The sequence below is a fragment of the Lonchura striata genome, chromosome 2 (assembly GCF_046129695.1).
Source record: "Lonchura striata isolate bLonStr1 chromosome 2, bLonStr1.mat, whole genome shotgun sequence".
NCBI classification, from domain to species: Eukaryota; Metazoa; Chordata; class Aves; order Passeriformes; family Estrildidae; genus Lonchura; species Lonchura striata.
This window is the reverse complement of record NC_134604.1, coordinates 42198256-42222738: the sequence shown is the minus strand read 5'-3', so window position 1 is coordinate 42222738 and position 24483 is coordinate 42198256. Positions and strand designations below refer to the sequence as shown.

At 37.2% G+C, this 24483-nt stretch overlaps 1 protein-coding gene across 1 annotated transcript; it reads right to left on the bottom strand.

The window, feature by feature from the left end:
- Positions 1 to 83: 83 nt before the first annotated feature.
- Positions 84 to 21572, bottom strand: CFAP300 (cilia and flagella associated protein 300). The gene is made up of 7 exons (XM_021529402.3): positions 21443 to 21572; positions 20939 to 21020; positions 19270 to 19342; positions 13818 to 13984; positions 11425 to 11597; positions 5315 to 5381; positions 84 to 472 (listed from the first exon to the last, which is right to left on the bottom strand). Exons 1-7 carry the CDS (start codon positions 21547 to 21549, stop codon positions 341 to 343), a joined length of 801 nt encoding a protein of 266 aa, XP_021385077.1. The 5' UTR covers positions 21550 to 21572; the 3' UTR covers positions 84 to 340.
- Between the last annotated feature and the right edge of the window lie 2911 nt (positions 21573 to 24483).

Sequence of the window (24483 nt, the reverse complement as noted above, 5' to 3'; positions counted from 1 at the left end):
GCTGAGCTTTCACCGACTGCAGAGTCTCCCCTGCAGATACGCGTCGCGGGTCTGTAAAGCAGGCTCATAAAAATGACGAGACCTCTAGAGAAATACTTTTTATTAAATAACACGGGTGAGGGAAGGGGGGAAACGGCCAAGAAAACAGCTTCCAGAACTACACATACCGGAAAACTACTGTCATTAACCACACATTAACATCTGAGTGAATGACAATTACTTCTGAGCACATCATCAAGGAGTAGAGCTTTCCTCGTCAGAAAACTATGCAATGTCTACCTGAGCCCAACAGAAAGAAGGCAATCTCCATTATAAAACTGGGCACCAGCCAGGTTTATAACTAGTTTGCAAATAGGCTTTCACCGAAACAGTGATACAGAATATTCACGTGTCGCTTGCAGGGATCCACAATCAAGTAGGCAAAAGTCTGTTGGTGGCTTTTGTTTGAAGGGTAACACAGGCCATTAACATCCTGAAAGGAAGAAAAAAACCAAAACCAAAACAGTATTAGGGACAACAGAGATATCTGTAAGAGAATAAAATCTGAAGTTAATAATTTTGTTCCAGTTGTAACTGTTCATTGCACAGCAAAATAAAACAAATACACTGCAGTTTATTTAAATGGTGTATTTCCCCATGAGGATCCCAACACTACAAAATGCACAGTAATTCTGACTGGATGTATCAAATAACCTTGAGGTAAATGTAATATTTATATAAAATGTAAAACATACAAGCATGTGTTTACACAATTAGAGCCTAAAATACAAATGATTACAGCTAATCACGTTGCCTTTGAAAGAGAAAAATAATCACTATATTAATACATAAAGCTGTTCCATCTGCTGTTATGTTTTTCACTTAACATTTGCTGATGCATCTGTTCAGGTTCCAATATTTGCATTTAAGCAAAACGCTTATTACAGATCACATTAACAACTTTGGACTATTATTGGAAACATTCTGTGTGCCAGTCCTCAGAAAAGGTTTGAAGGGATTCTAGACACCTAGCTGCAAAATCCTCGTTCTGAAAAAAATACATTCAGCTGACAATTAGCAGGGGAATTGGGTTCTTCACATTAACATCCTACGTCTGCACATGTCAATAAAAGCTTCAGTGTTGACAGACCAGCACAGCTGGACACACTTCAAATCCAGTAGGGATCCAAAAACTAGATGGAGGGATTTTTAAAGCATTCGGGTTTTTTATTTAGTTAGTGTGGTAATTGAACATGTGAAAGATCAATAAATATGTAGCTGACACTTCCTTTCTTTTAAAACATATAACAGTTTCCTCCTGCTCCCCAACACCTTTGTACAATAGTTGAAGAGATGTGGGTTCTGTTACACTTTTCCTGCTTGAGGGAAATTGCTACATTGCATATATTGTTCATTTTCTCCAGGAAAATTTTAAACTCACAGACTACAGACTATTCCAGATTTCACATCTTTTCATTTTTCTGTTGAAGCTGTCTTTCTTTGCATAAAAGGAAGACAGCTTTTTTTGGACCAAAGAAACATGAAAAGTGTAACCTCTTTCAGTGGTTAAGTCAGTCAGATGAGAAGGAAAAGAGCTGGGTCACCATTTCTGCACCAAGGACCAATTATGAATTTTATTCTTTAGCTGTTACTGGCACCCCGCTTTCTCCTGCTGTTTTGAAGACAATTAATCCATTATTAGATGGTCTGAGGGGATGTTTTGTTATTAGATGTTTTGGGGGATTATTCAAACCCTAAATCTTAAGATAAGCACCTCATAAAAGCACTTTTTAGACAGGTAGAGATTTGATATTTATTCCCAGAATTTTCCAATGGTAGTCAAATACCACAAGCTAGAAATAGCATTCTAATTTTAAGTGGCACAGCATATAAGCTCTGTAGCTCCAATTGCAGGATACCTAGCTTTCTTCAGGTGTTTTCTAAGGATACATGTATAACAAACACTGGATTCTCAACTGCAGTAAGGAGAGCAAATTTTTAAGATTTTATAGTGCTCAGCATCAAGAGGCCTTTGGAATTTGATCCAAAAATAACCTAAAATCATGCATGTAACTGAAGGAAAAAAAGTAACACAAGATCAGCATCAAGACATGATTGTCAGTTAAACTCTTTTCCCATTGGTACTGAGGATCCCACTCCTGCAGTCTGTGTGGAATTGATTGAGGTTTTGAGGTTGTGGCAGTTGAGATTTTGAACGAGCCCACTAAAAATTTGTTCAACAACTCAGGAACAAAAACAATTTAAGTTCTGGTGATGAGGCATTTCAAGCAATCACCAAACCTAGTATCAGGAAAATAGTTAATATAATATAATTAAATGAAAAGGTTCTTAATTTTAATGAGCAAAAGAGGTCATAAAAACCCCTAAAATGCTTGAGCATAAAGGCTCTGATATTTACATTCATGCATATACACAATTAAGAATCATACCAATTCCATCTGCAGTGTGGACTTTGGTTCATACATGCAGGGGGTGTAATGATTGATTTACTTATGTTAAAGTAGGATAATTTTATTTTTTATTTGTAGCAACACAGCTGATGATTTAAGAATACATATGCATAGCATAAAACAGAAATAAAAATACTGCTGAAGAGTCTCAAAACTGCATAATGTAATTAACAATTTTCAAAAATACTTCTTGAAAATACTTAAGCTGTAAAAGTGTTTCATTATATGCAAAGCTCCAAAGTTCTCAAGGGTATTTGGAGTTCAACAGAGTACTTTGTCACAAGATCTAAAATTATTTCTCTTGTGATGCCCAGGTCTATGAGGTTTTGATGCGGAAGAGCTCTACAGACATTTGTAAGAGAGACCTCAACAAATTGGAGGGCTGGACAATGACCAACCATATGGAGTTCAACAAGAGAAAGTGCTGGATTCTGCACCTGGGATGGGGCAGCCCTGGATGTATGGGCAGACTGGGCAATGAGATGCTGCAGAGCAGTCCTGCACAAAGGGACCTGGGAGTCCTGGTCTGTGGCAAGCTGAACATGACCAGCAGTGCCCTGGCAGCCAGGAGGGCCAACCCTGTCCTGGGGGGCATCAGGCACAACATGGCCAGCTGGGCAAGGGAGGGGATTGTCCTGCTCTGCACTGGGGCAGCCTCACCTCCAGTGCTGGGGGCAGTTCTGGATGCCACCATATAAAAAAAGACATTAAAGTATTAGAGAGTGTCCAAAGGAGGCCAATGAAGATGGTGAAGGGACTTGAGGGGAAATTGTATGAGGAGTTGCTGAGGTCACTTGCTCTGTTCAGCCTGGAGGAGACTGAGGGGAGACCTCACTACAGTCTGCAGCTTCCTTGTGAGGGGAAGAGGAGTGGCAGACACTGATCTCTGCTCTATGGTGACCAGTGACAGCACCTGAGGCAAAAGCACAAAGCTGACTCAGAGCAGGTTTAGGCTGGATCTCAGGAAAAGGTTCTTCACACAGAGGGTGGTTGGGCACTGGAACAGGCTCCTCAGGGAAGTGGTCACAGCACTAGCCTGACAGAGGTCATGAAGTGTTTGAGCAACACTCTCTGGCACACAGTGTGACCCCTGGGGATGGTGCTGTGCAGGACCAGGATTTGAACTTGAGCATCCTTGTGGGTCCCTTCTAACTCAGCATATTCTGTGATTCTGTGAATTTATTTAGAACTTTGAGATATTTACATCTCTAACAGTGTGCTTTTTTAGATACAGTTTTAAAATTGTGCTCAGCTGCACAAGTCACTTTTATGAGATCAGCTTTTTAAAATTTATTTATTTTAAAAATTATTTATCTACTTACATCAGGCTAGGAGGGTATGTCCTTTTCTTCCAGATACAAATCAAGAAAACTTGGCTTAAAAACTGTCAGAATTATAGTAACATTCTACTGTTATTTATCAAATGAACTCAGAAACTAAATCTACTGCAGTAATGTAGTTATGTCCTTGAGAGAAACTTTTCACCACAAACACAAGACATTTGTGCTCCAGTAAGTGTCCTTCTTGTAAGTGCCATGTGGACTGGAGTAGTTTTGATCCACATAACTATCAAACAGTCTAGACACATTGTTTAAACCTTTCTGTTTTCTGAGAGAAAATTCTTCAGGATGTTCTTTAATAGAAATCGTAATTTCAGAATAATTCTTCAGAATGTGTAGTAATGCATGGAGGATAGCTTGCTCTGCATTAACAACGGATCTTCTTTTGTCCATCTATTTTGTTTACAAAATTTGCTAGAGTTTGGTTAGGGTTTTGTTTGTTGTTTTTTCTTTGCACTGGTGATATTTAATGTATGGCAAACAAGGGGAGCTCTTTAATGTCTATCTGCCTAAACACAGAAATCTGCAAAGTTCACATCAATGCATTTGATTTAGAGGTGTGAAAGGAACAGTAATAACAGAAGAACATCCAGTTACCAGGGTTTTGCTTTTTTATTTTTATTACAGTCTGCAGCCTAGCAAAAAGATAAATTTTGATACACCCATAAAGTCTTTATTTTCAAAAGCCTTTTATGAATCATACATGGTACTTAAAAGATGATGACCAACATATGAACAACCGGGCTATTGGCAACCTACAGGGAAGTTTGTGCAGTCTGAAATTACATCAGCTACTGCTGTTGAAAGTCAGTACATTATCTGACATTTCATTATCACATATTCTGGTTACTCAAGAAGAATTTGGAGTAGTTCATCCTACTGTAACAACTTAAATGACAGCTATGCTGAATCTAGTAAACATGCCAGTTCTCAAACTTATCTTGATGGTAAATGTATGATTTTGCAAGGGAAACAGATAGGAATGAGACTTGACAAGGGAGGGGAAAAGAGGTTAGCAGTTATGTCACTACCCCAGCCTTTTTGTATACTAAACTTCCTTGCAGTCTTTACAGAAACAGATGCAATACAAGCTATTCACAAAGCTCTAGCAACATTTCAAAAAACAGAACTACAGGAAGTCAAGAGTACATCCTTGATCCTTACTGTTAACTCAAGTTTTATTATTATTTATTATTAAACCCAGAATTACTCAGATTTTTTTATTTTCATTAGCTAATTTCTGGATGACTATTATGACTTCCACTGTAATCCAGTAAACCTATTTTTAGTGAGTGAGCTACCAAATAAAACTTTAGCTGCTGGTTACTAATGAAGAGTCAGTAAAGAGGATGAGAAACTGGATGAGTTCAGAGAAAGAGTTAATGAATAAAAAAGTGACAGCTATGGGAAAATAGCCCATTACAATGGAATATTATATTTTCTTTGTGTAAAAGTAAATTCATTATTGTTGTTTTATGCATATTACTGCCAGTAAAATCCCATATAAAAATTATTAATACTTACATATGCAGACACTCTGAAGACTGTAGAAATAATATGTATTTCTTTTGTTTCAGGGTTCTTTTGAACACTGAAATACAGGGGTATAATACATACTTAATATATATCATAAGTAGACTCTTTAATAGACTCTATCATAAATAGGCTCTTTAATTTATTAAATACATTTTAAACACATGCACTGTATCCTTGCTCAAATTTTATGAAAGTCAAATTTATAGATAAAATTCAACCTATGTCATATTGAACATGAGAAGCTATGTGGCCACTGTTAGGTAACATTATTATCATTATACTGAAAAATATTTAATATATTTAGTAATCTGACTTGGTTTCACTGTTCTCAGCTACTAAATCACAGTATTACCCAGACCTAGATGATTCCAAATACAGAGTTTTCATTTTCATAGATATGAAAAATTATACAGCTAAACATTTCATAAAAATATTTTCCCATATTCTTTGAGAAAGAAACCTGCAAAGTAAAATGCATCTTAATACAGACTACAAGAAATAGAAGCATTACTGATGAAGAAATACATTCTTTATCTCATTTTTATTTATTATATAATTATAGTTTAGGTTCATTTTTTCTCCTTTGGAATTTTGTATTTATAGTCAGCTATGCAACTTGGGATAGGATTAGTTCTGAACTTTTATATTTCTAGACTGTTGTGAAGATTGCCATTTCTTCCATCGCATTTACTAATAACACTGAATATTATTGCAAAGAATAATATCCTGAGGCATCTCAACCTATTTAAAGTATTTTAATATGACACTTTTCCTGCAGTCTGCTTTAAGTGATGCTTACATTTCTTCAGAAATTAGATCATGCAACTTCTTTCATTTATCTAATTTCGTAGATTCCCACTTACATTAACTCACTGTGGAACAGCTGAAGCTTAAAACTTCCATACTTACGTGCTTCCAAGAAATGCAAAACCTGCCTTGTCACAAGTTGGTTCCATTCCCAAGAAAGGTCCCAGTATAGACAAGTTACAAGAGGATGTGTGAAACACAGCCCAGTTGAACACCACACCAGATCCAAACTGTGACAGCAGTCCCCTGTTACCAGCGCTTTGGCAAAGCTTCTTTTTGTAAGAACAAAGGAACCCCAAATCAACCAACAGCACCTTTGTTGATTCAATCTCTGCAGCCAATAAAAGAGATTGACTCTCCAATTAACTGATTTCATCTGTAGACTAGTGATACAGTCATGTTTGAACCTATACTGTGAGACTGATCTTCCCTGTGGTCAGTCAGTAGTGATGCTTTCTCAGAACTTTTTGTTTTGTCTGACATGTTGACATAGTCAATGGTGGATGAAGACAGCACTGCTGAAATCAGTACTGACCCCAGCTGAGTGTCTTCTCACCCCTCCAGAGATGACTGCCTTCCTAGCAGGACAGCTCAGCTACCTCATGACTCAGCTTCTGAACCACTGCAGTTTACAGACTAGTGCATTAAGCCAAACTAAGATGTCACTTTATGCTGACACACTAGGTTGTAACTGCAGCAGTTCAGAAATTCTTCAACCATCTCTGTGGAAAGGGTGACAACTTTCAGAACATGACGTAGAGTATTAGTGGTATTATGGCCTTCTACCATGTATCACCACCACCAAAAGCAACAGTTGTATTTAAGTTACTCTGGCTTCAGATTCTTCTGTCAGAAAACTATGTTATCAATTTCTGGTTTCTTAATTTTCATTTTACATATATATATATATATATATATATATATATATATATATAGTGTGAGAACCCTGGGCTTGGTCTGGGGTTTTGTGTAGTGGTATAGTATCTCCTCCAACCTGTGCTTTCAAAGAAAAATTACGCAGCCTCTTGCTGTTCGGTCTCAAGGCAGTTTATTGTTAAATTATCTAAAAGATTGTCTTCTCGGGCTGTGGCTGCTTGGTCAGCGGCCCAGGCAGAGACACACACACCTGACATCCTCTCTGTCTGTTGTCTGCTTCTTCTCTCCCTGCCCAGGGCTGCTGCTATCTTTTATATGATATATTACGTATTACATGTTTATAGTTCCCCCCCCCCCCCCAGTATCTAGTACTTATATTACAAAGTGCTTTTCTACTCTAAACCAATCTGTGAGTGCCAACATCACCAAGAACATGGAGGCAAGGAAGAAGAAGGAGGAAGAACAGGATCAGCCCACTTTCCTCCATCTTAGAACTTCTGACCCCCATGTACAAAGTAAAAACCCCCTTGTACAGGTGCTAAAACCCCTCTGTACAATAATAAAACATTTTTCCCTCTATTTTGTGACTACTTTTACTATACTATCTAACCCTTGGTGACTGCTTGTTCCACCTCCAAAGTTGGTAACTCATTCTATGGCTCAAACTCAAAATCACAGCTGTTTCCAGCTGCCTGCCAGGATCTAAAATGCTTCTGACCAAGGCCTAGAACCTCTAAAAATGTCTGAGAGACATTTTTAGTTCCAACAATCTAGGATACCAAAGTAAGAGTTGACAAAGTCTTCCTATTTATTCTATGACCTTGGGAAATTTTCCCCTTGTGGTTAGCTTCCTGTAAGTAATTTTTCAAAATGTTTATTTTCAGTACTTTGGTTATTTTTTAAGGCAAAAAAATTGTGTCTGGTAAAATCAGATGCGATTCTTCCTTTGCTGACTTGAAAGAAAACCAGGAGGTTGCCTTTGACAAGCTCATTTGCTCTATTTATTATTTTTCCCCTGAAAGGTTTTAGAAAAAAACTATCTTGTCCTTTTGGAGAGGATAGTATTTCCTTAAAAATAATGTTAATAGCCCCATGTTCTTTCAAATTATTAACTTCTAAACTATTCATTGGATATGGTAGTTCATCATTTTAATGTGCATCTATTCTCTTTATATGAAGAGCAAACATCCTCATGGTTTCTCTATTGACTATAGGCTTTATTTATATACTGACCTGACTGGCAATATTTTACTAGGCTTTCCAAACAATAAAACAACAACTTAATGCCTTCACATACATTCATTCATTATGTGGAAAAGGGCATGGAGATGGAGATTAAGAAAGGAGAAGAAAATAATTACTACAAGATGCTACAGCAGCTGTCACCATGGAGAAACACTGCCAGAAAAATCAGGGGTTTAAGTATAGAGGACCAGATTTATCAACAGAGATTCATAGATTATATTTTAATTAACAATTTTATGTTATGTAAATATTTCATTTAAATCAAAATACTACAAGGGATAGGGATTTGAAATTATTTAGGTTATACAGGGTGTAACACTAAACACTAGAATTTTGGATGGATTCATCTGATAGACTCATTACTGATGGGAAAGAGACTACAAGTTGTGCGTTAGATTTTTAGTAAGAATATATCATTCTTTTTGCAAAGAGAAAAATATCTGCCACTTCGTATTTGGAAGTCCCTAGCTTGTAAAATATCTAGAGCTGTTAATTTCATAAAAATTATTGCATTCTCTCATAATAAAGCAATGCACATGCTTTGATAAAATGAAACCTCAAAACTTTTGACACTATTTTGAATGCTAGTGCCTTGGAGTTAGAACTCCAGGTATGACCAGAAAAAAAAAGCTGTAATAGAGGTAAATAGGGAAAAGCTCATTAACAGGTCTGCTGCTTCCAGCAGTAAATGCATTTCTGTGAAGTTCTTCATGCCAAGGCTCTTGCCCATACGGAATACTGTAACAGGACTAAACAGTGGCAGTTTATACATCTGTAACTGTTATTAGACTGAATTCATTTGTGGCAGCTGATTTTCAATGCACATCATCAGCCAGCAGCTAATAATTATTGAAGTATCAATTTGGTTTTTTACCAAACCTTCTGATTCTCAAACGTAAAAACTAAACCTTAAGGACAGTACAGTTTACAGAATTTTTAATATAATGAAAAGCTTTTAATATCACTTTACAAAGAGTAGAAAGTGTCCAATGCAACTGTAATCCAAGATACAATGAAAACACACAGAGGATAGCAGTCTAAAAAAAGAATTTGAACAAAACCTGGTATTCAATAGGAATTTGAGGGCGAACTTTTTGGTAAACAGAATTTAAGAGATCACTACTATCATCAACAATCTTTTACTGAAAATAAGAGGCTAAGAAAGTAATTACTAATTACTAAGAAAGTAATTTTAATTGCTTTATTTTCTGCTGTAATTTGTGCAAGAACGAATTAATACAGTGCCCAGAAATTAGAAATTAAGTCAAGACTGTCATTAGTGTCCCTATTCAAAGCCTCTCACTGTCTTTTTCTTTCTTAACACAGTGGAAATAAAACAGAAGCATCATTTTGGATAAACTGGGAACAGGGGGAAATGAGACCAAGAAAAAGGCAACTGTGATTCTGAAGGGGGAGAAAAGGTCTGAAATGTCAAGATCAAAAGCTGTTCTCATGGGACTGACAAAGAACTCAATACCAAAGGAGAAAGAGAAAAGATTCAGTGAAATGCTAAGTTTTGTTTTCAGCTGGTAACCAGTGCTAACACCAGCTCTTCTGGCAGTGAGAAACCAGCAGACATTTACAGGCAACAGAGAGACACATGGTAGACAAATTCTGAAGATCACTTACAAGGTCACTTTAAAACTTGGGAGGATAGAAAGCAATCTGCCAACTGGCAAAAAAACCCCAAAAACGAAAAAACAAACAGCACAGGAATAGATCTTGAAATATTTTCTTATAAATATATTTAGAGGATAGAAGCACCACACAAGAAGAAAATACAAAAGGCTAATAGGAAACAGGTTGAGGATACAGAAAAGGTAAACTTTGAAAGTGGGATGAAATTGTGGGAGGATCTTGGCAGACTTTTTTTTTCTGTTTTAAGTAATAAGAACTATTTGACATCCTTATCAAATTTTACAGCATGAAAAGGAAAAAGAATGGAAAGAGGTTTAACGAGATAGGAAGGTAAAGAAAATTAGTGGTTTAGAACAGAACTTGAACACGTTTTGGATAAAACAACTCAACAGCAAAGGGGAGCAGTAAAGTGAAGGAACTGATTGAATTTGCACTTTGTCCTAGATTAATTCAACAACAGAAAAGCAGAAACAGATGCAGTCAATGCAGAGTCACCTATGGCCCAGGACTGAAGGAACATGCAGCTTGATTCAAGTGCAGAATGAACAATGTAAAAGAAAACTGAGGGTAGAGTTAAGCATTGATGGATCCTTTTATGTCAGATGCTGTATTTCTGAAGAACCCACTTGATTCTCATCTATGTATGAGATGAAAATACCAAAACTACTCATATAACAAAAATTTTAGTAGTATCTTTTACAATCTTTATATTCCCATCAGCTTAACTAAGAATGAGTCTACATTCCATTTCCCAACAACCAGAACATAAGAAGTTTTGTCAATCAGAGAAGTCAGTTTTTGGATATATCAAAGAAGGCTGAAAATGGTGGTTTTAGTCTGAATCTAAACCTCTGATCAATTACCTCTAACCTCAGTGGAAAAAAAAACCCTCAAATAAAGTTTATAACTATTTCATACACTAAACCTGGGAAAACAAATGTGTGTTAGTTCACTATGTCATGTTAACAGCAGGATTCTATCACCATTAGCTGTACACTGTGAGAAGTGTACTTGCAGAACTAGGAAGACCAAAATTGAACTGTATTAAAAAAAAAAATCAGCAGGGATAAATTATATATGGAACTGGAAGTTTCAACTAATTATTTCAATTTTTAAATCTTAAATTAAAAGCAGTCCAATTGAAAGTAGCCCAAGATCATATAGGCAAGACTTAATTGTTGGTATTTTATCAATGACAGTGGGAAAACAGTCTGTTTCCAGTACTATGCCATGTTTTCGGCAGACAGTCACAGAAAAAAGTATCTTTAAATTCGGAATGAATTACAAACAATCCATAACTGTAATATAAAAATGTTCTTATGTCAGACTGATGCAATTAAAATAGCATCTATTTTACCACTGAACTACTACCATTGTTCCATGGTATTTTGATAGCTGGACACAAATAAACTTGCAGGTGGATTAAATAACAGCCCCATTTTTGAAGCAGTAATGTACAATAAATTTACACAAATCAATACAAAGTATCTGTGTACATGTACACAGCTGTACAAAAAGCAAGTAACACTTACCTCACCAAGTCTTTATAAAAAGCTTTTGTAGTTTCTAAGTATGGGTCAACTACATCTTCAAACTGGCAAAGAGTTCCTCCAATGCAAAAATGCTTAAAAAGACAGAACAGAAATTCTTCACGATCCAATTGAGTAAATAAGTCATAATGGTCAGAATCCTCCAGAAGCAAAACCTTGTGGAATAAGGAAAAAACAAGGAAGTCAAATTCATAAAAATTTATTTAAGATTCAGTTTATAAATAATGCTGCTTGTATGCTGTATGGTACACAGAAATTATGTCCATGTAAAATACATGGATGAGGGATGGAAATACATATTTCTAAATCCTTCTTCCAATGATGCAATTAGGTGTAAAATTCTTACATATAAAGCAGAATCAGTGTCAGATTTATGTCCAAAAGACATAAAGGAATATTTTTCAAGCCTTGTTATTTCACTGGTTAATTATCTGTCATGCTAGTGAAACAAGCAATCTGAAATTTAGCTACCTATATTTGATATGTCAATTGCTGCTAATCAATGGGGCAACTGTTTTTGGCAACATTTGCTTTTTCACTTTTAAATTGACACAGTTATTTCATATTTGTAAAGGAATTCTAGGATCTCCCAGAGGAGATCACTCAAACTCCCATCATTCTTTATTACAGTCTCCAGTGAGCCCTGATCCGTAGCCTGGATTATCCAGACATGCACCCAGCTGCCTCCATGCGTGTCACCTGCCTTTGGCTGAGATATTATATGAACACAGAGGACTTGCTAGATTAGTGTCAAACTGCTTCATGTAAATGTGGACAGGAATTGTAACTCACAATGGCTACAAGACATTTGAGTCATGTCAGCCAAAATGCAGATGCCAGCCCAGGCAAACTGGTCAAAGTTAGCCATAAATCCATTGCTCTCTGGCCCTCTTTATAACAAAACTACAAAACCTGAGTAAAAAGGGGTCAGGGCAACAGCTGTTCTGGATGGCCACCTCATGCATATACCAACCTCCCTGGCTGAAACAAGAGAAGACATGGCAGGTAGAAAAGGAACATGGAGTCCTGCAGCCAAAGGCCACCCTCTGACACCAGGAGACAGTTTGGTGCCCCCTACAGTCTTCTGTTCTAGATCCCTGACTAAATAATTTGAAATTTTGAAGTCATTCCTGGATTTTGACTTATTCTTTCTGATGTCTTAGGAGTAGGAATCACCTTTGTTTCAAACCAATGTTAAACCCTCAACTTGCAAATGCTGACACACAAATCACTTCCATGGGAAGGAAACTGGGAAGACACTGAAACCCCAATAATTTCTAATTTTGAATGTTGCCTCTAACCTTCCTACATAAAATACATTTAATTTTCAGAAAACATTTCACATGTACCCAACTTATAAATAAATACAAAGTATTTTGAACTGCTAGGCTACAAACTACATCTGAAATTCAAACATGAGCTTGAGTTCTCACCTTTTCCCAGAACTTTACAAGACAGACCAGTATTTCAGGCCACATCCTGTAACCAGTGTCACTGGTTCAAATACATTGCCTTCAAAGGATTTGCCAAGTGCAAATGAGTGCAACTCTATAATTATTTAGTACTTATGTTGATTATATATACAAGGAAGAGCAAAATCCAGTTCTCCCACACTATGCTTTGCTAATGCTACACAAACATAAGTTTAAAAAATGGTTTTAGCTTATGAAGTAAAAAAAAAACACAGTAAAGACATAAATTGATTAAAAGGGTGCCACTGTTAGAGATTATTTTCCAGATAATCTGCTTTCTGACACTTCCACTAGAGTATAACAAATACTTTTACATTTCAGACCTGTTCAGGAGTTGTATTTAGTAATTTTCCAGTATTATACTGAAAAATAATTTCCTCTTCCATAGCTCCTCTTGATTTTGAGAAAATGTATTAAGATGGCTTTCTTTTCTTTATCTAGTGCCTTCAGATATTATATGATCAGCATTCCTATCCAGGAATGCTTCAGGATATAGCTATCAAATACATTCAATTTCATCCACTACCTGAAAGGCTGGGTGAACCTACAGCTCTGAGTATCACAGCACCACGCGTTGGCATCCTCCTAAGCAAACAAAGCAGCTGCATTTCCCCCACACACCCCCAGCACTTAACTGCCTGAAACATGGGTGGGTAGAAGAAGGGTTAACTTTTTTTCTCCCACCTAAAAATGAAAGAAGGCTTGTCTAGAAAACAAGTAATTGCTTTCACATATTCAGGCACTGCAGTGCCTCATCTTGGTGAGTGAGGTAAGTTGTTTGTAAACCATGGCTGTTGATCCTGTTTTTACCACTGCCAGAAAAAAAGCAACCTGAAAAATGTGTCCTTATAGTACCTAATAGAGTAGGAAAAATTATAATAAATTATTCATTACTATACTGACCTTCCTTAATTCATCAGAGATAAGAATATCATCGTAATAATCATCATAACATTTCACAATAGTTCCAGCTTCTCTAACAATTCCTTCAGAGTACAGCCGATCAAAAAATGACATGGAAATCTGTGTACAGGGTACCACTGTAGCATCAATTTTTGTCACTTTGGAACCTGGAAGATATAGGAAGCTGGTTCTGTACGTGTTTCATGTTTAAAAAAAAAAAAAACACACATCATGTAAGCATGACTCAGTCACACAGTCACTCAAAGTAAAAAAAAAAAAAAAGCTAAAGAAAGCTAAGAAGGAAACAAGCGCAAAGAAAACATTAAATTCATCTGACTATTACTTTCCATTAACGCTCATGTGTCTGCTCCCTCTGTTGGTAAATACCATCAACCGAAACTAGGGATAGATGGAATACCGTGTGAACCCAGCATCGCATTAGATCACACCCTCAGAAAATCATATTCCACAGGTTAAGCCTTAAAGCATCTTGGGACATATGCCAAAATTGGCATGATGAAGTATGGAAGTCAATAGCTGCTAACAGCACTCCACAAAGTAAAAACCACAACGAACATGGCCTCAAAGAATTTTTGATTTGTTAAGCATTATATTGAACTTTAAGCTCTTTTGTAGCCACTGTAAGCTTTATTAACCAGCTATTTCAGAAGATGAAAAAAGTACTATCAGCACTTCCTGTATGAATTTGGAGTATCATCTGGAGTATCACAGTATTTATTGTAATCATTAAATGCAGAATATATTTTTCTATAATTTTTCCCCTTTGCTTGCAGATCATCCAAGCCTTGATCCTGTTGCTCACAGACATCTAGTGCCATTTGAGATGCTTGCCCTATAGTATTTTCCTTAAAGAGGAATCAGTCCACAAGGGCACATATCTTCCCTATATACAGCGTTACATCTACAAATCTGTCTGCATGGTGTTGGATAACTTATGGCGTTTCAAATAGCATTAGGTCCCATGTGTAAGAAGCTTTGGACTCAGCCCAGTTCTGTCTCTCTCTACAGTCCAAGTGCTCAGCATAAATGTTAGAACATGTTCTCTACCCATCTCCAGGTCCGCCTGAACAACCTTCAAAGTGCTTCTGAACAGGAGAGGGGAGGAGAACATGAGCGAGTATTCAGCACAAGGGCAATGTATCTCAGAAGAGAGACTAGTCACAACATTCCATTTATTCTTATCTCTTCTCCTCTCTAGGTTCCCTTGATGGGAGACTGGCCAGCAACATAACAGTATCCAAAGACTTTTTACCATACAATTAAAGATAAAATTCAGTGCTGTCCTGACAAATTGACCCAAAGGATGACTAAGAATTACTATTCACGAAATGCCCAAATCTCCCTCTAGATGACAGTGTTTCAGGACCAGGAACATGCCAAAAAGGGATGCATGAACCATGGTGCTTCCAAGACCACCTATCATTTCACTCCAATGCTAATCTTTGTAAGTACAGCATAAATTTTCTCTGGCCTCTACCTGCAGAAAACCTTAGGATTTCTCCCATGTACTATTACAAAGAGACTATTTATTCATAGGTTAAGTAGAGCTGGTATTTTAATACCTAAACCTGGGTAAACTGTACCACCCAACCAATCAAGACCAGGAAAAAAAAATAAAGAGAATTTATAAGTTGATAGCTTGAAAATATGCCTACTTAAGCTAAAATACTGACAGAAAAATTTAGAATTATTTTATTGAACCATTGTGATGTCAAGAAAATCTGTTAAAGACAAAAGCACAGCATTTAATTGCTTGGCTTCCTGTCTACAGACAATGGTTATGAGAAAGGGTAGCTTTCATTGAAGAGAAAAAGGTTTAGTGCCTTCTCCTACCGGTACATACAATGACTATACAAAATAATCATATGACATAACCAAGAACAAGTCAGAAAAAATAATGAAATACAGCATTGCAATCTATGAAAAATCCCCAAACTGATATATATTTATTTATTTGTACTTCCTCCCACCTCCTCACTTCCAGTTTCCTCTAACTTCTAATTCTCCAGCTCCCTTTCACAGGGATTGAATTTTTATTTTATAAGGGATTTATTATGAGACATACCAGCTTTTATCACATAAATTATTTTAAAATTAACATTAAAATCTGAGTTGACTAACAAACATCAGATGCTAAATGACTTGTGCAAAGTGAAAGTTCCAGTTACTAAGCTAAAAATATAGGAAATTGAGCTATTTATAGGCCTTAAATGATAAGGATTTTATTGGTGGAAGGGAAGGAGACTTCTGCTCTGAAAAAAGGCTTTATGAAAACTTTAATAATGAAAAAAAAAAATCAAGAGCTTTGTAATTTGCTCAGTAGTTCAGAAAACCAAACTACACATGGAAAACTTTAAATACATTGGAAGGTCCTTCTCTTTATTTGAGAAGTGAGATTTGAACTTCAAAATTTCCTGGACAAGAATGTTTTAATAGCATTATAAAAGTAAGAAGAAAAGGAAGAAGAAATGCCTTGCCAACTCTACAAGTGGAAAACAAAGAGCTGAGAAATCCTGAAACAGTTTAAGCTTATTATAACAGCCAACTCTGGAATATCTATAAAGTGCTGCCAGTATTAACATATTGCATATTAACATATTAACACATTGCATATCTAGTATGGGGCAGATAAACCCTAGATTAGGTATATTCAGAATTCCTCCAAAATCAAATAAAGCTTTTTATGTAAGAAAAATATCTTGTAACTTACCATTTACAAAACAGTTCATATATAATGCAAGTTCAGTGCTCAGTACTTAAAAAAATATGGTATTTCAAAAGTAAAAGGTGTAGGTCAATGATTTATGGTTTCATGAGGTATCTAAAATTCTTTGCAAATTATAACCTATACTAGTAGTTGCAAAATTGCCGATTTAAGATTACCTTCCAGATTTTAAAACCCCATTCTAAAGACAGAAATTGTTGAAGATTTAAGCACATATGGTATTTCAAGAATTCTTTTTTAGGCAATTCCTAATTTTTTATTTACACAAATAGATGGTAACTTTAGCCCTTTGAAGATAAGTTTTCAAGTGTTAATTGAGCTTAAGCAGATACAGTCCTGCCTCCCTAAGACCACTGACAGGTGCAAGGCCAGCAGGGAAAAACTACTATTTAGTTCTCATTGCAGCTATTTAAAAAACACAAGACTCAATACATAAATGGGTATGCATCAAATTTGCTCCTTTTGCTGTTTCTACTTCTGAAATACCAGAGTAACAGATGAATAGGTGGCTTAAAACACATCAGAAATATCAGATACTCTGACAGGCAGTCAGAACGAGGTGAAAAAATTTCCCTATTAGGGATATTTCCCTACAGGCAAAAAAGTTTGGTTTGAGACTAGATCATTAAGTATTTTTCTGATCAGAGAAAGCAGACTAGAGAATATCATTGTGTATCATTGACCTAAAATGTTTTATTTCAAGCAATGTTGAAGCTGAAGTCCTTGAAACAATGTATTACTGTGGAATTCTACCAGGACAAAAAACGTAAGTAAAAAGGTGAGAGGGGACCACAGCCTTAAAAAAGAAAAAAATATGAAAATAAACACTACGGTAATGTTTTATTAATTTCCTTTGTAATGCTGATATCTTTCTGTGGATCCAGAAATACTTTTTGCCCAAGCCCATGGAGGGCAGGGAAAATGAGTTTTCTATGGATCTATCTAAACCCCATCTCTATTATGCATTCAAATTATCTCCTGCATTAAAAAAAAAAAAATTACTAACATTTTTGTTTGTAGCAGGATAAATGCAGTATTTGAATCAATGTAGACTATGTATTTTCTTCAGATTTTCTAGAAAGCAAAATAAGCATGTTTTCAGTATTTTTTAACAACAGGAATGTTGTTTTAAAGTTACTCCACAGTGATAAGCAAATCTGGACTAATGTATCAGCATCCCTGAAGAAGAAAATACTAGAAGATGATTTTTACCTCCTCCCCCACACAGCTGATGCCTACTATATTTTCAAAAAATGCACATGAAGACTAAGTATAGAAAAATGTGCCAACATTCCTCACCAAAAATAGGCAAAGAATGGGAAGATGAAATTTTAAGAGCAAACAGGGTATACCAGCTGTTCAGGATTTAGAAAGGGAACCCTTCCAGTCCTTGGGACAAAATGCTTCACTTCTGTGTGGAGGAAGATTGAGAAGAACCAAGAGTTAAGCTGGGTTACTGGGCAAGAGACCCTCCACTCTTAACACAAGGTATGTAACCTGCTGACCTCTGCTACAGGGACTGTCAAGTTGTAGACTAGACAGATAGCCTAAAACAAATCCTGTCTAAAGCAAGAAAAGGTTTACTACTGGCTTAAAATACATCTATTTTCTTTCTGCTTACCAGAGAAAGAGGTACCTGAAGGGTACTTGAGATATTTTTTGCATTTTATATATATATCGATTGTTTTACCAGTTGGGTGAAGAGTTTGTAAAATGGATTTTTGCTGACAAAAAAGTGGCAATGTCTAATGTCATGGTATATATAGTGGGGGAAAACTTATGCCAATTCCAGAGAGCTGAAATGGAAAAGTTAGAAAATTCCCAAAACGCCATTAAATATTCACACACAGTAATATTGCAGACAAACCAAAAGAAACGAGGGATTCCCACTACCCTCTTTTAAGGTATTCCTATTATGGAAAATCACTTTGGCAATATGCAATAAAATTATGCATAAAATACCATTACATTATCACATGCAATAGCCAGCAATTTTTGTGTGCCATTTACGTAATGAAAAATGCAATTTCAAAGTGTAGCCACAAATTTGCAGTTTGCCTCTGGCCTTCCTGCTTTAGTGTCTCATCTGCATCTCTGCGAGACCTAATGGAGTGTGTTCAGAAGTTTCTGATATGGCAAGAAAATTAAGTGACCCTCATGGCACGGCTGCAAGCAGAGCAGCCTGTCCCATGGGGCTCCTCTGTGCCTCCACCACCACAGCTGTACAGACAGCAGATTTACACGAGCTCAGGGTGTGCTCTGCTGATCCTCTGCTCTCAACTTTAATTTGTAACAGAGCAATCATCTCAGACCTGTCCCAAGACAGGTCATTGCCTCTACAGAAGAATGCCCTTCTCCAAATGTTATCTGCATATGGTACTATTGTAATTCCACAAATAATGCAGTTGTTTATGTCTGGATACATGATCAGGTCAACTGGATGCCACAAACAATTTATAAACAGTTTCAGGTGCTTGCTTTATGGAATGATGCAGGGGTCACAAGAATAAAGGGCACAAAAGGTGACAAATTAGTTATTTTATTCTAGAAGTAGAATCTCTTCCTATTACTTAGTAAAAGAATTAATTCTTTAAGGTATTTCGACGAGCTGAAAGCACATATATATGAACTGTCATTATGGCAAATTAGAGCAAAATAGTTAAAACACAGACTTTTTTATTTAAGATTAATTTATTCTAAATTTACCCAACGTGGTCCATTGTCCAGAAGCTGACAGCAACTTTAAACTGGAGTTCACACTTTGATCATTAAAAAATGCCTATAATATTCAAATAAGAGAATACAAGTTAATGAAATGAAACAGAAAATCATCAATCATAGTGCCTTGGATACTTTCAATCCAGATTGTAAGGCTCCAATTAGTAAGCAGGTTCCGTATCATACCAGTTTGTGTACTAAATATCACACCACCAAATCCATGGGTTTGTAACTCAGTGTAGCCAGTATATTTTATACATAGAAGGCATCTTCAGGTGCATATTTATGTATGTAGTATTCATTTTTTAAAGCAAAGCAGTTTTAGTTCAAGAACACAAAAAAATGTATGAAATTCACAGAGGTACAAAAAACTGAAGATGAAAGTTCTATCTCTGCAAACAAGGTCATTGAAGTTAAAAACTAAATGCCAAGTGTAATTTTAAAATTTAAATGAATTTGAAGCTTGGAGAAGTGTAGAAACACACAAAAATTATTAAACAGATAGAGAGAAGATTCTTAAGTTATTGAAGGGATGAAGGATATATTCTACAGTAAGATTTGAAGAATTCAATCTTATTGATTTATCAATTAAAAGGAGACATCCATAGTAATGTTGATAGGTGGCAAGTTTCCAAGATAGATAAGCCAACTAAGAAAACCCACACTTAAGAGAGTGAATAAGCACTGAAAAAACTGCTAAAAAAAATGAAATTATGGATCTTTCAATTTCTGTATCACTAAATTTCTTTATCACTCTTCCAGGATACACAGAGATCAGACATTACATGTAATGGTCCTTTTTTCCCAATTACTTCACAGCTTTTCAGATTTCATAACTTCACAGTGATATCTTTACATTTTTAATTCAAAAGAGACAAGCATTAAGAGCATGAATGAGTATTCTGTAAACTTCAATAATTTGAAATGTTTATCAGTGGAAGATGAAATAAATATTGGTGCATTTCTGTGTGAAAAATGTCTTTAAGATATAAAGAGGTTGAATTCTTTATCCAGGATAACAATATAAAATAGACATGCAAGATATCAAAAAGTTATTTTTAAAATAACAGATGTAAAAACCATATCGTTTTTAAAACCACAGGTTTGGGTTTTTTCGGTCTGCAAACAGATAAAGAGATTTGACTTTCCAGACGGCAGGAATGGAGGATACAAAATCAGCAAGATATTTGAGTCTCAAAAAGCTGGGAGTTCAAAATTCTAGTATAAAGAAATGGCATCCAATAAATTTCAGAACTTTTATTTCCAGGTATGTGGTGCACAAGCACATCTAATTGCACTGTGAATTTACTGTGAGAAATTTACTGATAGCTGTGAGCATGTACACTGTTTTAAGTCTCACACTAGGTAGACTTCCCAACATGAAACCCTGCAGCCAAGATCAGCATCCAGTTCAGATTTCCGTTCTTGGGAATCTTGAAAGGCTAAATTGTTCCCTCTTAAAGCAGAGTAACATTAGTACAGACTAAAATATTTTTACTGGACAATACAGTTAACCCACAAAGTCAAAGACTTGAGCACCACACCTAAGTCACCTGCTTTCAAGAAGACAGTGAGCAGGCCAATAGCATTCAACACTGCTAATGTTGAATATAATTTCATGGCAGGGGGAATCAAAATACAAAGGATTTAGAACTACCGTAAGAAACTCATCCTTTTGATAGGGCTTAAACTGCTGGTCAAAACTGAACGCTTGCGCTGTGATCCTGCCTTGCATGGACCTGAAATGGAAAAATGAGACTAAATATTCAGAAGGCATACATAATACCCTATTTTGACCAATTATACTTTGTTTTTTCATCCCCATTCTCAGTTACAAGCGCCTCCAACGCTGCGTTGGAGGGCTCGGGCTGCGCCGGAGCCCCGCTCGAACTGAAATCGATCTGGGCTCACTGGGAGGCCAGGACAGACCCTCACACCTCACAGGGCGCCGTCTGCCTGCCCCGAAACTATCGAGGGGACTTCACGCGAAGGGCTTGCAGGGAATTAATGAGGAAAAAAAAAATAAAGACAATAGACGCGGACCCGCCGCCACCAGAGCAGGCGTCCTGTGGGCGCGGCAATGGCTGCAGCCCTCAGCACGGCCCGCCCGTCCCCCCGCCGCCCTTAGGCAGAGGCATCCCGCAGCGGGCGCTGCCCCCACCATTTGAGGAGTCGGCCGGCGATGTCCCTGTCCTGCAGGCAGGAGAAGGTTTTCTGCGGCAGCGCTCGGAAGGCGAGCCGCGCCGCGCCGCGCCGCTCCGCGCACATCTTCCGCTCCGGCCCGCGGCCCGCCCCGCTCCCAGCGCTCCGCCGCCCGGGAGGCCCCGCGGGCTCGGCCGGCCGCCTTCTCTTCCTTGTTTCCTACAAAATCCCTCCATTCAACAGCAAACTTCTCCCCTCTCCCCTCTCTTCCTGTCTCTGCGCCAGGAAAACTCAGGCTTGCCCAGCAGGCCGAGGCAGGGGCTGCCATTGCTGCCTTTGCCGAGGCCTCCCCAGTGCCGTAACACCAAAACTAGCTAGGAAAAGGCCACAGTTACGAATTATAAGCTTCTAGCGAACCAGGGCTGCTGTTTGCTTCCCAGGGGGTAAAGCCGTTTGGGAACAGCAAAGCCAGCTTTCAAACTCTTCCCAGTCGAAATTAAAGGAAAGAGCATTGTTCCTTCAGGAAATTAGTTCCTCAAGTCTAGTAAAGCTAGGGACACCTTGCACAAGTTGGGGGATTTCCTGCCCCTTGCAGGGAAAGCGGTGAGAATTTAAGGCTGCTGTGCATTTCATGCTATTTCCTTCAGCAGCCTACCCCATCCAAAGCCTGTGCTTGCTTTCCAAAACTGTAATTTTCCCATTAATCTATTGCTCAGGCTTAGCAGCATTCCCATGTCTAATAAGTTTGGCAGTGCTTCTGTTGATTTCTAATTATTAAAAAAAATAATAATTAAAAAAAATTAAATTAAGCTGACCCACATCTTTGATTAGAAGTCAAAACTGCTGGCACACATCACCTGGTCTCATTGGCCTCTAAAAGGCTTCCAAAGATTTGACTTCTGAGACGTTCATCAAACAGGCTTGTACCAAAGGAATTCAGAATAAATTGATATAATGAGCCTGTTAAGAAGCCCTATGTTAACACAGTTTCAGTAGAATTAATTGCTTACTACATACTCACTAGATTTTCTAACATTGCAGTGGGCTGCAGTTCAGCAGCCCAAGTTGCTGTATAACAGCTATGTACGTGAGATTTAAGGAGCCATTCCCCTATATTTTCTCCATTCTGTTTTCTCCAAGTGTTTTGCAACACACTTCCATGTTTTTTCCCCCCAATAAATTTTGCTCATACCCAAGCAATGAGGGAAAATAAAGCTACGGTATACTTCACGATGTTTAAATGGCTGAAGATTTTTTAATGGTAGCTCAAGAGGGGACAAAGAAAAAGTTTGCCTTTCTTCTCAGTGTTTAAATACAATGTAAAGTGGTAGCATGTGATACAAATTATTATAACCTTCTTCTCAACAAGTCTCCACCTACTCCAGCACTATCCCATCTGTTAAATTCCTCTTGCCACTAATATTATTAGCCAGTGATTAAATAGCCAAAGTGAAAGAACTGGTTTGGGCAGGGAGTGATGTGTAGCAACCACTACCAAACACATAAATTTTTAATTTCAAGTTGTGTGGACTCAAATGCAGGATTTAAAAACCAAACAAAAAAAGACTGAAACTTTAGGTCTTTATGGAAAAATAATCCTACTGACAGTAAGGATTTTATCTGATTAAAGTGTTGAATCAACTAGCATATGCTCAAAACCCCACAGAAATCTAGAGTGTTTAAACACTCTGATGAATCAGGAGTAAGGAAATGAGCAAGGACTTCAGGACTGACCCAGAGGGATCAGAACAGGAAACTCTGAACTATGGAATTAATTTCTTTAATGTTGTGCCATTTACCTATCATAGATTATGATTCAGTAGTTCCAGTTTAAGTAGTACACAATAATAAAAGTTAAATTGGGACTTTCAGTTTAAACACTGACCTCAGTATCCTCTGATGTCATTAACAACAGCCATGTTCATGGCTGTTGAAGAAAGTCAGGCACAGTACTCTTTTAAACACAGACATTGAACTTGGTTTTTTAAAATGTTGAGGATTTTATCATCTCACAGAATACATTTGGAGGGTGGAAAATGTATCTTCTGTGAAATGAAGTCTGATAAGCATATACTGTTAAGCAATAGTAGTCACTCCCTTTTAATCAGACAAATTTTCATCATTGTTTGTTTTTCACTTATTTTCTTATGTGTGATTTTGAAGAGTTTTACAGTGCTGAATAAACTGTGGGCCTTAAGTGCAAAGCAAACAAACCAGCCTTTCCATGGCAAACAAAAATCAAATTACAGAGGACCAGCCCTATTGTACCTCTGCAAAGTGCATCAGTCTTTAAGGCAAAGGTCAGCTGGTGACAGAGGAGCAGCCTGTTGGAGTAGTGGTGAAGAACCTGAATGGCAGCACCTCCCTCCCTCCTGCAGAAGTCTTCAGCATCACTGAGGGATAGTTAAGCCATGTGAATTAGCCAAATGGAGAAGGAAGGGGGTAATTATCAGTCTATATATTAATTTGTGACATAAATTAGTCTTTCCAGTGTTAAAATACTGTGCAGTAAGTCTGATGGAGAGCAAATTAAAGTTCAGATCCTGCATCCAGTCTGTAATGAGGACTAGAACCACCCAGCATGGAAGGCACTGTACATTACAGTGAAGTTCAACTCCTGCAGAAGACTTATGGGGTATCAATGTCCAATTCTAGGCACTTGCACTGATAAGAGATTCCAGGTGCAAGTCAAATAAAAAGCCAAATAAAGCCAAATAAAAATGTATCTAAAACAGTGAATAGAAGTCTGTGGTATATCTGAATTTCCCCCTTTCTCCACCACCACCCCAAGGGTTACTCTTCAGTAATTCAAGCTTGCAGGGTAGGAGTCATTGTCTGCTTCAGAGTCAGACTCTAGATCCCAGATGAGGGCAGGAATTAACATCTCTACTTGCTCTGTTTTTTTCTTTTCAAACACAACCAACTGGAGACCTTGTACAGGAAGATGAAGATCGGGATTTTACCATCTTGAGGAAGTCCAAGCTCAAAGCTTTTATATCTCAAGTGCCTCGACTACTAGGGCTGTTGTCACATCCTGAGTTAACCTGCTGCTGTCCTAGC

Bases quoted from the DNA above. Each gene is read 5' to 3' on its own strand.
- CFAP300 (XM_021529402.3), bottom strand. From the start codon at position 21,549: ATGTGCGCGGAGCGGCGCGGCGCGGCGCGGCTCGCCTTCCGAGCGCTG. The intron at 19,343-20,938 runs GTAGTTCTAAAT...TGAATATTATAG, and splicing joins AAAAGGATGAGTTTCTTACG to GCATTTTTTAATGATCAAAG. The intron at 473-5,314 runs GTAAGTATTAAT...TCTTCCTTTCAG, and splicing joins TCTTCAGAGTGTCTGCATAT to GATGTTAATGGCCTGTGTTA.